Source organism: Trachinotus anak, unplaced genomic scaffold (genome assembly GCF_046630095.1).
Source record: "Trachinotus anak isolate AG129_WGS33_773 ecotype Australia unplaced genomic scaffold, CSIRO_AGI_Tana_v1 ptg000011l, whole genome shotgun sequence".
Taxonomy (NCBI): Eukaryota; Metazoa; Chordata; class Actinopteri; order Carangiformes; family Carangidae; genus Trachinotus; species Trachinotus anak.
The window spans coordinates 28,925,990-28,939,548 of NW_027273862.1; the positions used below are offsets into that span (position 1 = coordinate 28,925,990).

Sequence of the window (13,559 nt, forward strand, 5' to 3'; positions counted from 1 at the left end):
CGGTAGGACATGAACGCAGCGACGCCGCATGCATTTCCCATCATTCCTTGCGGCTAACAGCGGTGCAGACCTAGTGACCATTTGACGTTAGCTTAAAATTAAGCAACACTTCACTCCCGAAAAAACTTTCATTTCGCCACCATGAAAGATGTTACCGGGTACCTCAAACAGCAACAGAGCAACAGCTCCACGCCGGAGATGGCGGCGGAGTGGCACAATCTGGAGGATTTGTATAACAAAAGGTAAAAAAAAACCTACGAGTCACATAGCTAACGCTGTGCTAGCGCTAGGCTAGCTAGCTTTAGCTCGCTCATTCATTGGAAATGCCCGCTGAGTCATGCACGGGGCTAACGCTAAAACTTAAGCTAACACAGAGCCAAAGCTTGGCTAATAACAAAAATATTATATTTATATGTTACGTTATGAGTTAAAGCATTTAACCAGTCTCCACATATTCAGGCCAGTAGAAGATTTATCAGTTTATCAGCCTGTCACAAGTTTTTCTGGCGATTTGTCAGCGTCTGTACGAGTTCATGGTCACTCCACCGTAGTAAGTTATATTTAATGCTGTTTTCTAAGCTTGAAGGTAACTGGAAGTTAATAGTTGTACTGTAGCTGTCAACACACAGTTATGTACTGATTTTAATTGTGTGTGTTGTTATTGGCAGATTGTGGCATCAGTTGACTCTGAAGTTGACAGACTTTGTTAAAGATCCCTGCTTCAAAACAGGAGATGGCCTCATACAGGTAACTGCACCACAGGCAGACTTTATTCTGTATTTTCACCACCTTGGATGAATGGGGAGACAACCAGCTTTAATAAGTATGCACAGGTTTTAATGTGTGTTGTTTCACTTATATGTAATATTTGAACTCAAACAAAAAATGATTGATTGCTTATTTGTTATAACTATATCTATCTATGTATATCTATTTACACGAGTCAGAACAGGACATGGTGACATCACTGTGTAAATCACACTGTACCAGCAAGTGGAGTCGGTCATCCACAGTTACATTCTCAGCTTTAAAATGACACAGATGTATCACCGATACCAGTGTTAATAAGATAACTGGAGGTGTTGTTCATAAGTGTCTAATGCCAGACAGGTTCATCACATGTTCGGTATAATATTCCACAAACCTGGACTGTATGGTACTGTTAATAAATTAATTTGTACTTAGTTGCCCCTAAACCCATTTGTTTTTTCTTGCATGTTAGGAGGAGGCACAGATCTGTTGGGCTGACATGATATTAATGTGTCTGTTTTTACTGACATATATCATAATATGACTAATGTATGTAGTGTGATACTATGATTAATGTCTAAAGTAAAATACTGTTTTCCCTGTTTCACATAACATCAGACCACGTGTAAAACAAACTTTTAAACTAATTCAGTAGATTTTTGCAGTGATAGTTGTGTCCACTGACATAAGATCATCCAGCTCTGTGTCTCTCTATCTCGTGCTGTTACACTGATCGTCTTATGTTCATACTAGATATTAACTGTGTGTGTGAGCCTTAAAAAGATAAATACAGTAAAAGGAACACATGAAGCTTTATACTGATTATAAGGGTTGGTGTGAAACTCTTTTCTGTTCAGTAAAATATCAACCAATACAGACACTTCAGACAAATCAAGGAAATTCATGCAAATACACTCTACAGATAAGACGCTTGAACAATAAATAATGTTATAGTCCAAATACCATCAGTGGGAATGTGAACATTGCACATTTAAATATTTTCTGTAATCTAACATTTTGTCTTCTTCTTTCAGCTCTATGAAAATTTCATCAGTGACTTCGAACACAGGTGACAGAAAATTACTTGACACATGTAACAAACAGCAGTTCAGTATTTACTGTTGGGTTTCATTGCTAATTTATTATTTTTGCTCCCTCAACAGAATCAATCCTTTGTCCCTTGTGGAGATTATACTGTATGTTGCCAGACAGATGTCAGGTAAAGACAACACAATGGAGGACAGAGTATTTCTCTGCACAATAGATTTCGCTTTGAATGTTTTAGTAAATGTTTTTTGTTTCCAGATCCTAAAGATGCCATCACTTTTCTCGAGAAGACCAAGGAAAAGGTACGTTGACAGATTTTCTAAGGTTTTGTAAACTGTAAAGTGATTCAACTTTAACACGTCTCTGTGTCTGTTCCAGGTGAAAAGCAGCGAAGAGGCCGTCATTCTCTGCAAGACGTCTATCGGCAGCCTTAAACTGGAGATCAACGATCTTCCTGCCACAAAGGTAAGAGCTCCGGGAATCTCACCTCAAGCTGCTGACGCAAAACCCACCTCACACCTCATTCACATGTAACGTGAGAGAGCATCTCAAACTTCAAGCTGCTTATGATCTTCACCTGTAAAACAAAACGGTATCTGAAATGACACTGGTGCAGAAAAACTAGGATCAGTACGTCCTAATAAGAAAACTGTACCAGAACATGCACAGTGCTACTGACCTGCTGCATTTTTAAGTAGCTCAACTTATTCTAGAAAATAAATATAGCTTTTCTATTTAAAACATGTTATGTCTCTGCATTAAACCTGTAAATAAAGGGAGTGAAAACCAAGCCTGGAGTTTAAAGGTTCAGTAGATGTGATCCGCTGCTTGACGCCCTGACACTGTAGTTCTGTATGAAAATGTGCAGATCGCCACTTACTTCCTCTTTGTCCTCCAGAAACTCATCGAAGAGGTCGAGGAAATGTTGAACAACTTGCCCGGGGTGACGTCAGTCCACGGCCGGTTTTACGACCTCTCCAGCAAATACTATCGCATCATTGGGAACCACGCCTCCTACTACAAGGACGCTCTGCGCTACCTCGGATGTGTGGACATCAAAGACCTTCCAGGTGAGCAAAGGCATGATGGGAAACAAACTGGACTTGTTTTCTTGAGGAAACGCAGTGTATCGGTCATATGAGTGGCTGAACAAGTGATTGTTGTTGACTCCACAGAAACAGAGAAGCAGGAGAGGGCGTTCACACTCGGACTGGCTGGACTCTTGGGAGAAGGGGTTTACAACTTTGGAGAGCTGGTGAGGTTCTCGCTAAACATTTCTCTCCACATGTTTTTGCTGAGCAGCTTTCCAGCTGAAGTTCAGTGTGGTCACATCTGCTGTTTGTGTTTGCAGCTGATGCATCCTGTGCTGGAGTCTCTGAGGAACACAGACAAACAGTGGCTCATTGATACACTTTATGCCTTTAATGGAGGCAACGTGGAGAAATTCCAGGGCTTCAAGTCTGCCTGGGGACAACAGGTAACTAACATGTACTAAGACATTAGAGGTTGGAATGATTTGATCCGCCTGAGTCACCTCAGATCACTGAGTTAGGACTAAAAAGATGTGTTTAATGTTTAATGGCTGTTTGCCAGATATGGGAGTGTTAAGGTCCCATATGATATAAAGGTAGATGTCCATGTGTTTGTGATTATAAAGCAGGTCTAGGTTCTATATTAATACTGTGAAAGGATCAAAGCCTCAGTCCACAGAGAAATGCACACAGCCTGTATTCAGAAACTGAGCCTTAAAACCAGCTGTCAGGACTTCTGGAACTTTGTGATGTCACAACAAAGCAGTTGCCACGCCTCAAGCCCTGCCCACCTGTACCCTCAGGATTTGCTTTCTCTGAGTGTTTACCTGAAATCTACTGTATTTTTATTGGCTCACTCAGAAAAAAGGCTCAGTTACACTGGGAAAATAGTTTGGTTTTGATTTTACTTATTTCTGCACGTTTGAAGGTAGATCAGCCGACTTTAGCTCAGTTACTGTTTGCTTACTGTAGAGGATTAGAAGTGGCTTTAATCAAAGGTTAAACAGTGCAGGTTTAAACAACTGAACTAAACCTCAGTCCACAAGTGAACAAAAGCCCCTTTCACCCAGATCCCTCTGTACTGCTGTTAAGAAGACCCCTTGTTACGTCACCTCTCCTTGTTTACACTGAATCAAACAAGCCGACATAATGTGACACAGTGAGTGACGTGTAACACAACAGCCTCACCGTGACAACCTGCTACTGGCACAAAGGTGGAGCAACAATACCCCCATCCCATGTTTGTAACGTTCATACAGAGCAGGAACAAAGAACAGACTGTAAAAGAGGCCAAAGGAATAAAGTTAAATTCTCTGTATGTACATGGTGGAAGTGATGCAACTGAGTAAACCCACACTTCACCACCCTGAGTTACATTCGTCATTTCAGCCGACTTCTAGTCAACAATGTGGTGACGTCCACATTCTTTAGCCTCCTACTGTCAGTAGGAGGCTAAAACTAATGTAGGCCCTCGGCAGCCGAGCCTCTGGAGTGAGGATGACTAAGGTTGTCCAAGTCAGCTGTGATTAGCGCAGTGAGGGAAATGGGCTCAGTGTGTTTGTTCTTTGAAAAACCTTTAAAATCAGATTGACAGGTCTCAACATTCACCACAAACAACATCCATGAGTCTTTTTTTTTTTTTTTTTACTGTCCAATTCAAGATCTGACAGTGATCTGGAGTCTGAGAGGTTTTCACTCGTACATGTGAATCATTGTTTACTGATTTATTTTCTCTCTTGGTGTTAGCCTGACCTTGCAGCGCATGAAGCCAAACTGATGCAGAAGATCCAGCTGCTCTGTGTCATGGAGGTGAGGACCCACAGCACAACAATCATATCATAACTGATCTGGAGCCATGTCAGTTTTTATTCTCTATAAATCACCACAGTCTTTTATTCACCAGCAGCTCAACTCTGAGCAGCTGTGGTGCGTCTGCTCGTCTCCTCTGCAGCATCTGTGTTTTGATTCTTCGTTTTCCTCCCTCGCCTCATTTCTCTCCATCTGATTTGTGACTTTGTCTGATTAGACATTGATGCATTTTCATTGTTTGTGTGCTACATGTTAGCCAGCACGAGACCCTGCTGCACCACTACACAAGAGAGCTGTGTGGTCAGATTGGTGTCAGATTAATGACCCACACACACATTGACAAGTTGAATGTTGATAACACAGTGTGTTTTATATATGTCGTTTTTAAAATCACTATTAATCACAAACAGTTTTTTAATAACACACATAATCAACACCAACAAACCAAACCTGTGTTCGATGCGTGTGGTTGTTTTACTCTTGGTGAGACAGACATGGCTGTCACTCTGAATGTTTAAAAACCAGAATATTAAATCACTTCAAATGTCTCCTTCCTCTTCCAGATGACTTTCACACGTCCAGCAAACCACAGACAGCTGACATTCACTGAGATCGCTCAGAGCGCCAAAATCCCTGTTAATGAGGTCAGTTGGACGATAGTGTGTTTAATCAGTGCAGCTATAAATGTCAATAAACCCAGTGATTAGCATGGTCGACTGTGACTCGGTCGTAGTCTGCAGATCCTCCAGCAGCTTTTACATTTTATTTGTCAAATTGGTTCAAGTTTTGTCAGCGTGAAGATGTGTTTGTTCTGGAGGAAAAACTTCAGTGTGTTTGTCTCCTGCAGGTGGAGCTGCTGGTGATGAAGGCTCTGTCTGTGGGCCTGATCAAAGGCAACATTGATGAGGTGGACCAGAAGGTGCAGATGACCTGGGTGCAGCCCAGAGTGCTGGACCTGCAGCAGGTTAGGACCCATGTTGTTTATATTTGTTCTGGTCCAGTGTTTCTTTACCTGAATCATCCTCATCCTGTTTTTTTAACACGTGGTAACTGGTCAAATGTAGATCATACAACGTGCAAACATCATGTCAATGTATCTCCACTGGCTACAACAGAGACTGATCACAGAAAATGTGACGAGCTGAGCCTGGTTTCTACCTGCTGCTCTAAGTCTCACCTGTTGTCCACTGTTTCAGATCAAAGGTATGAAGGAGCGGTTGGACTTCTGGTGTGGTGACGTGAAGAACATGGCCATGCTGGTGGAGCAGCAGGCCCACGACATCCTCACCTGAGCGGCCCTCAGTCCACAGAGGGAAACCTCACCTCCTCCCACAGATTTCTGTTTTGTATTGTTTTTTTTTTCTATTGGATGTTCTCTGTTCTGTCACTGTTCATCACCAACCTGTAATTTACACTGTGGTATTTTACAAATAAACAGTTGGTTGTGACATTATCTTATTACTTCACCATATGGAATGAAAATATTGTCTAAAACATGAATAAAAATCTCTACAAAAATTATAGTCATCAATGTTATTTATCTGCATTTTCTACATTTGTTTTTTTTCTTTTTTTATGTCTGTGCTATGTTGAAGTATATATGGACCATATTGTTGACTTATTGTTTTGTTTGTTCTCACATCCAGTTGTATCTGGTTGTGCAGATAGTTTTGGTCACATGTGCCACATGTTTTTGAGTTTTCACCTCCATCCTGATGCAAACACCTGCACAGGGTCAAGGTAACAGAAACCTGGTCACAGTGAGGCTCAGCAGTGCTTTGTGCTAATTGATAACATGCTGGTGTTTGGCAGGTGTATAGTTCATTATGTTTTATATTTTAGTTTAATGTGCAAGCATGTTAATGTCAGTCTGATGGGAATGTCATTAGTTTGCAGGTATTTGGCCAGAAACCAAAGTGTGGGACAGATTAAAACTTGGACCAAATGGAGATGGAGCACTTTTTGCACTTGGACACTTAATTTTGAATTAAACCATTAATTTATATTCACACACACTAGTTGTAGATGAAATAATATATTAACTGAAATTATATTCAGCATTAACACTGATGTGAGCAGAACATTCAGCATCAGAAAACATTTATAAATGCTTGTGCCTGTATTTTTGTCTGGTGGGTGATTCTTCAGTTTATATTAGAGATCATGGTTTGTACCTTTCAGTATCTCCATTTCATAAGACTCTCCGCTGCTTTCGTTGTAGTCCTCTACGTTAATCCCATTCTGTAGTCAGTGTCTGCTTTGCATAATAGAATTTTACATGTGAAACATTATGTTAAGCTTATAAAATATGAAATCACTCAATAATGTATGAAGCCACGTAAAAGATTCTTAGTACAATCAGTTTGGGCAGAGAAGTACGGTGGACGGGAAACAGCTCGGGATGTTTTCTGTGAATCCACATTTAATCTTGACGAGTTTAAACAACTCATTACTGTGACAGAAACTAACTTGTGTTCACTTTTCTTTAATAATGATAATAATTATAATAATAACTAATTACAGGTCCATAAATGACATAACTTTGCTGTGACATTAATTAAAAGGTTAAGATGTTAATGTTACAACTCAAGACCTCATCATTCACTGTTTCATAAATTGGCATTTATTACTATTATAATGTGAAAATTAAAGGGTGTATCTTTATATCATTGTAAAGTGCAAGTTAATATATATGCTGACAACTACAGGATGTCTCCCTTCAACATGCAGTTACAAAATAGTGCTGCAATCAACAATTATTTTCATGATCAATTAATCTGCAGATTATTTTCTTGACTGACTTGAGGGCTCCTCTCCAGCGTCTCTGTTCCTGCTTGTGTGCATGTTGTCTAGGGCCTTTAAGTTCAACTTGTCTCTGTTTTGTCTTCATACTCATTTCAAGTGAAAGAAAATCTAGTGAGCAGGAGTAAAGGTTGTGCCGAGCGCTGTGCAGACAGCAGCTCATTAACCTCTTATTACAGTCACATCAACTCTGAATCACTCCACGGTGACAATCTGCTGCCTGCTGACACGTCTGCGATCATGTCCTCACCTGTATTCTGACATATGGAGGTTGTAAAGGTTTGAAATGTGCTACCTGAGCTGTTAATTCACTTTCTGCTCTGTGTCACTTTCAAACATGCTGAGTGTTGTTTTCACAGTGAATTTATCTTCTAGTTTCTGATGCCTTTGTCTTTCTGAAAATCCAAGAGAATCTACAAAATGCTCATTAAATCTGTGAATCTGTTTGTAAATCATTTGAAAAAAAAGTTTTGATGCTTTCACTGCATCTGTCAGTGTTGGAGATTAGATTTTTCTTCTCTTGCTTCTGAATTTAGAACCAATGTGAGTTATTATAGACAATTTATGTTTTGTTGTTTTATCCCAACATTTTTTCCTTATTTTCAAATAAAACTTAGTTGATCATATAAATATACTAATTAATGCAATTATTGTTGTTATTATATCATTCTGTTTTATTGGATAATTTATTAGTTCAGACTGAACCCTTTATGAGTTGATGAGTATTGTTAAATTGTTAATAAAAAGGATTCTGTTGGGGGAAATAAAAAGGATTCAGAAAATAAAATATTTAACAGACTTGCAGGAGGCAGAAAAAGTATTTTATCAGTTTATTGGACCCTGATATTCACACCAGCAATTTGTGCAAAAAAAGCACAGAAAGTGGAGAAAACAGCATCAGACAATGACGAAAACATTTTATTTGAAGAATTTCAACAAATCTACAGCATTTTTTTTTTTTTGTCAGTAAGTAGTTTTGTTTTTAGTTTGTTCTCATCTTTGATGATAGAAAAGAACTTTACAGAAGAGCTTTCTGTGCTCTGTGGACATTATTACGCTTCACTGAACTCCTGGGTCACGTTCGGCCAAAGAACAAATGGCGCTTCGAACATCTTGGTGGCAAAATATTGGCACAACGTGCTGTTGTCGTATTGTTTGTCATCTTCCATTCAAATGTGTTATTTGTGCTATGATGTGATGTGTTGACTGACCACACAGTCACCTAAAAAGACCTTTTTATGTATTTTAACATTAATGTTCCCATTAAACTGTGTCAACATTAAACCTGTTTGAGCTACGGCCTCCGGGCAGAAGATACAGGATGATTAAAACAAGTGAGCACACAGTCAGTAGTTGTACATGCATTTTTTTATTATTTGTTTTATAGATCTACAAGCACATCAGTGTAGGAGCTGAGAGTGTGAATGTTACCTCTCACATGGTCCAGTGATAACAAATAACACACAAAACAACATAAAACATGCGACAAGTAAACAATAGACAATAGATAGAAACAGTGCAAATCACAAATATCCACATTAATAAAGCTGAATTTAACAAAGACATCTCTGGTGAAAAGTAATGGGCAAAAGTGCAACATGTTATTTACATTACATTTTACATTTTTAATAAACTGCTGGTATGTGTTAGTTTGCTCTCTGCTTGGCTTTTGTGAAATCCTCACATGACGTCTCCCTGTCTGTGCAGACAGATGCTGAAGGTAATGAGCCGCCGCTGAATACAGGCGGTGTTCTGCTCTCGTCACCTTGGGTCTCGTCTACACCTGTAAACCTGTGCTCAGGTGTAGGTTTACAACTAATCAGTTATTCTCATCTTTAGTCTGTCTGTTGGTTACTTTTATGTTTCATCAAGGAACCATTTAGTAAGTATATATATAATAAAACACACACACACACACGCACACACGCACATACAAATCAATGCAAATTTCAACCCCCAGGTATGTATGTTAGCTGCTAGCATTAGCATTAGCATTGGGGGGAGCAGCTGGCTCAACCACAGGGGGCCCTGCGCCCAGCTGTAGAGACAGATGCCTTGGGAGCCCCCGACTCACTCCCCCCGCACCTATATGGGCTCAAATTAGGATCAAAATGATTTTGAACTTGGAAAATAATGTTCACAAATAATTTCAGTTGTAAATCTAAAATAAATGTGCAGGTTTGGTAATGGTTTTGTGGATGTCTGTACAGATACAGAGCTGTAAAACTCCCTGACCGGTGAGAACTTAAACCCTTGTAACTTCAGCGTCACACACTGTGAGTAGAGTTTTGCAGCTTTCTGCCTGTATCAGTTCACACATGTTGACAGGATCATTTCCTCTTTTACAAAGTCTTTGTTTAATTTCAACACTGATCTTTTTTTCTTCAGTTTTTGTTCACATTGTCTTTTTTTAACAAATACAAATCTTTCCTACACAAGCAAACTTTTTCAAACACAGAAACAGTTTCTCCTGCAGATTTTATTTTACAGGTTTACAAAGGTTGATTTACAACCACAAACACTGGAATTATTTGTAAACTTTATTTTCCAAGTTCAAAATCATTTTGACCCTAACTGGAGCCCATACAGTTGCAGGTGGAGTCATGTGGGGGACCATCAGGTGCGGGTACCGGCCTGAGGTGGATCCTGACGTCTCTATGGAAACACATAATGAAATTGTTTCCATTGCAGGGCAAACAATGAGATTTCAGTCAGCCCCTATTTTTATCATGAAATGTTTTTGAATTCCATCAGTGGTGAGGTCACACAAAGACTCTGAATGATGAAGTGTTTTTGTCAAAGTCTGCGAACAGACACTGAGGCTACAGGTAGAAAATGACCATGTTTTACACCTGAAACTGACTGGACAGTGAAAACAGAAAATGCTTTTCCATTGCAGGGCAAAGCAGGATATTTGAGGCAGCTTTGGGCGATCAGGCCAGAAGATCACATGACAATCTTTCTGAGTAGAATCGCAATCCACAATCAGTCACAGTCTGCATCCTATTCCCGCTCTGCTTTTATTGTGAAAGTCCTGACCGCATATTGTGATTTGTATCTTTCCACTACTTTTGAATGTTTGTCCTCAAAAACACCAGCTGCAAGTGAAACTAAATCCATAAACTTCAGCTGTGAATAAAGGATTGTTTAAAGTTCATAAACCACAGCAGTAAGTGAAAGTAAAAGACCAACACCAGCTGTGCATGAAGTTCAAGTTTTTAGTTAATTATCACATTTATAAATACACAGTTGATTCATTTGAAAGTAATTTCAACTAAATAAAAGTCTTAAATGTCACGTTATGTGTACAAGGTTAATTTGGAAACATGCATCACTCTGAGCAGCTGTGTATTCCATTAAAATATCCATTAAATGTCATGAGTGACAGATGAAAATGTGAAATACAGGAATTACGTCACTTTTTTAAATTGACTCCACCTCATTAAGAGCTACTGAGTGCAAATGATGAACTAATACAGCAGAAACTTGCAAATGTCAGTCTAAAGAGGCTCGTTCTCATCAGTCAGGCTACTGGAGTTATAGCTGAAATTACTTTGAGCCACTGGAGGAAATGAGTTGCTAACCCCATAATCTACAGAACTCTGTGGTGTACGCCCCTAAAAGGTCTCATCTAGATTTTAAATTTGATATAAAGTCCACGATTTGAAACACCCGTTTTGGTGTAAGAAATTACACACATTCATTTTTAAATAACACAGCAACATTTTAAGGTTCTCCCTTTGGTTTCTAAATTTAGGAGGAGACAGCTGCATGTTCACAAATACTGACCAAACTGTTCAGGAATAAGAAATGTGACATCTTATAGGGTTGGATTCTCCTTTAAATCCAGGATTATAATATAATGTTTCACTCCTCAAACCATCTGCTGCAGAAAAATAAAAGACTAAAATTAAATGGTAACGTTGTCATAGACGCCTGTAGGGGATTTTATTCAAAGATCATGTAAACTTGAAAATGAAAATATAATTTTTCACTCACATGTTTTCTAGGATAACACTGGAGTTAATGAGTAGGAGCGAAGCAGGAGAAGCAGTCAGCAGGTTCCATTTGTTAGTCTTTAGTCTTTCACAGTGAGTGGTTGCACATGAGTGATTATGTGTCTGCAAATGAAAGAAAGTGAACACACAGATCAAAGTCATTATTCAAATCATTATTTTTATAAAGCAACAAACAATTCTAAATCAAAATCAGTTCATCAATACATTCTGACTTTAAATATATAATCATGTCAGAACAAACCAAGGAGATTAGATGTTCCACTTAATAAACACGACTTGAGGAAATATAATAAAATAAATTACTCACTGAACACTCAGGAACTAAGGTGAGATGATGGAGGGAAGCAGCTCAGCTGAAGGACAAACACAGAACGAGCTCAGGACACAGAACAAAGAAAACTCAAGGCTCCTGTGTGAGCTGCCCAGTCAGCACACCTGTGTTCCTCAGGTCAGAAGTCATGTGACCCCGCCTCCAACAGGCTGCAATATTTAAGTTAAAATTCAACCTGCTCAACCTGCTCTACAGTGACAAGATTCAAACACAATAAGCAAACAGCTCCTCGGTCCATTCACTTACTGTTACGTGTCACTACACTGTTTGTCATGTTGTCATATGAACATAAAAACATTTAGTGCTAATTTTACAACCATTTTTCAGTTAATTCCACAGTTTAAATCAAGTGAACCATCTTTGTGTTGTTAATTGGCCTGGAACTAATTAGGCTATATCAACTTTATACATTTAAGTGAATTGAACTCAGAAATCAGTGCTTACGTGTGTGTGAAAGTCAAATCAGCAGATCTGAGTCAGCTGTGTGTGTCCAGCTGTAGTTAATGGTTGCCATAGTGATGGTATCTCCTTAGTTACACCTGGTTAAAACAGAGATTATGGTGAGACACACCTGAAACTCTGGCTGGCCAATCAAGGGCCGTTACCTCCTATCACCTGAAGCTGTTACAGGTTCAGAGAGACGAGGCTCTGCTGGATGGATGGAGATGGAAGGTACTCCTCATGTTTCAAATCCCGTGAGTCACTGTGGTTTGTTGCTCACATCGTGTGAAAGAAAACAAATTTGCCTTCAATCTGGGAAAAAAATGATGTGTGCAGAGTGTATAACCTGTTTGTATAACCTCCTCCACAGAGACCCATTATACACTCAAAAAGTGTCCGAAAAAAACATAAAACCTGAACTGCGATTTATCAAAAACTGTAAAAGATACAAAAAAGCCGACTAGAAGTTTAAAAGCTGAACATCTTGGGACACGTTTAAAGTTGAAATGAAGTCTCTGGATAAAAGTCGGCTGAAGCAGTTGAGTTTTCCACCATTCATTTCTATAAGAAATACATTTACTATTTATTCTCTTATCGAAGTTATTTACAAATGTCAACTGAATTTTTTATTCATATATTTATCTGTATTCATATTTGGAAATTATGTATTATTATAGTTTGAAATCATTTTTATAATTATATTTTAAATGTATATTTAAATTTGGGTATGCCACACATTTTCCTTATAATCTGCTCTGTTTCATTTCTTATGTTTGAGAGTCTGGACCATGACACTGAGAAAGGTTTATTATTTTTTGCTGAAAGTAAAAAATATGAACTTGAAAAGACAATTTTTACTTTGAGTAAATCAGTTTACCTTCAGTCTACTAAATTATTTATTACACACCGTATAAATAAATAATACATAATGTATGTAATGTAATAATGGAGTGTATTCATCTCATGGGGTCAGTGTTAGTCCAGTTCCTGGTCACCATAAGATCCAACAGATGGTGTTTTCAGTGACAGAAAGGTTTCCAATACCATCATGCTTCCATTATTGATTAGAAAACTATTAACCACATGACCACTGTGAAAGGAAAGGCCACCGTGTTTGGTTTGCAGACTGTGATGAAGCTCCTGTGCTTCGGTGCCACTGGCAGATAAATGTTCCATAATTAATTGTAGGTTTGTGGGGTTTTGCTGTTTGAAAAAGGTCATTCTGGGTCTCTGTGGTCTTCAGCAGCTGACGGCTATGGTCCATATGAGACACCAGTGAAAAAGACCGACAATTAGCTGGGGGGAGAGTGGCAGGGGATCAATGAGCTC

General features: G+C 38.9%; 1 protein-coding gene and 1 long non-coding RNA gene across 2 annotated transcripts in view; one reads left to right on the forward strand and one right to left on the reverse strand.

Moving 5' to 3' along the window:
- The first annotated feature begins 38 nt into the window (after positions 1–38).
- Positions 39–6,155, forward strand: psmd13 (proteasome 26S subunit, non-ATPase 13). The gene is made up of 13 exons (XM_071489655.1): positions 39–242; positions 669–747; positions 1,785–1,819; positions 1,914–1,969; positions 2,056–2,099; positions 2,176–2,262; positions 2,696–2,867; positions 2,973–3,052; positions 3,149–3,274; positions 4,575–4,637; positions 5,201–5,281; positions 5,485–5,601; positions 5,834–6,155. The coding sequence occupies exons 1-13, from the start codon at positions 142–144 to the stop codon at positions 5,927–5,929; spliced, it is 1,137 nt and encodes a 378-aa protein (XP_071345756.1). The 5' UTR covers positions 39–141; the 3' UTR covers positions 5,930–6,155.
- A 1,969-nt stretch (positions 6,156–8,124) lies between these two features.
- LOC139628211 (uncharacterized) overlaps positions 8,125–13,559 on the reverse strand; it is a 31,449-nt gene continuing 26,014 nt past the window's right edge. Inside the window, exons 4-6 of the long non-coding RNA XR_011692715.1 lie at positions 11,766–11,811; positions 11,439–11,560; positions 8,125–10,094 (exon numbers count right to left, since the gene is read on the reverse strand). This is a non-coding gene — a long non-coding RNA (uncharacterized lncRNA). The remainder of the gene's footprint in view (positions 10,095–11,438; positions 11,561–11,765; positions 11,812–13,559) is intronic.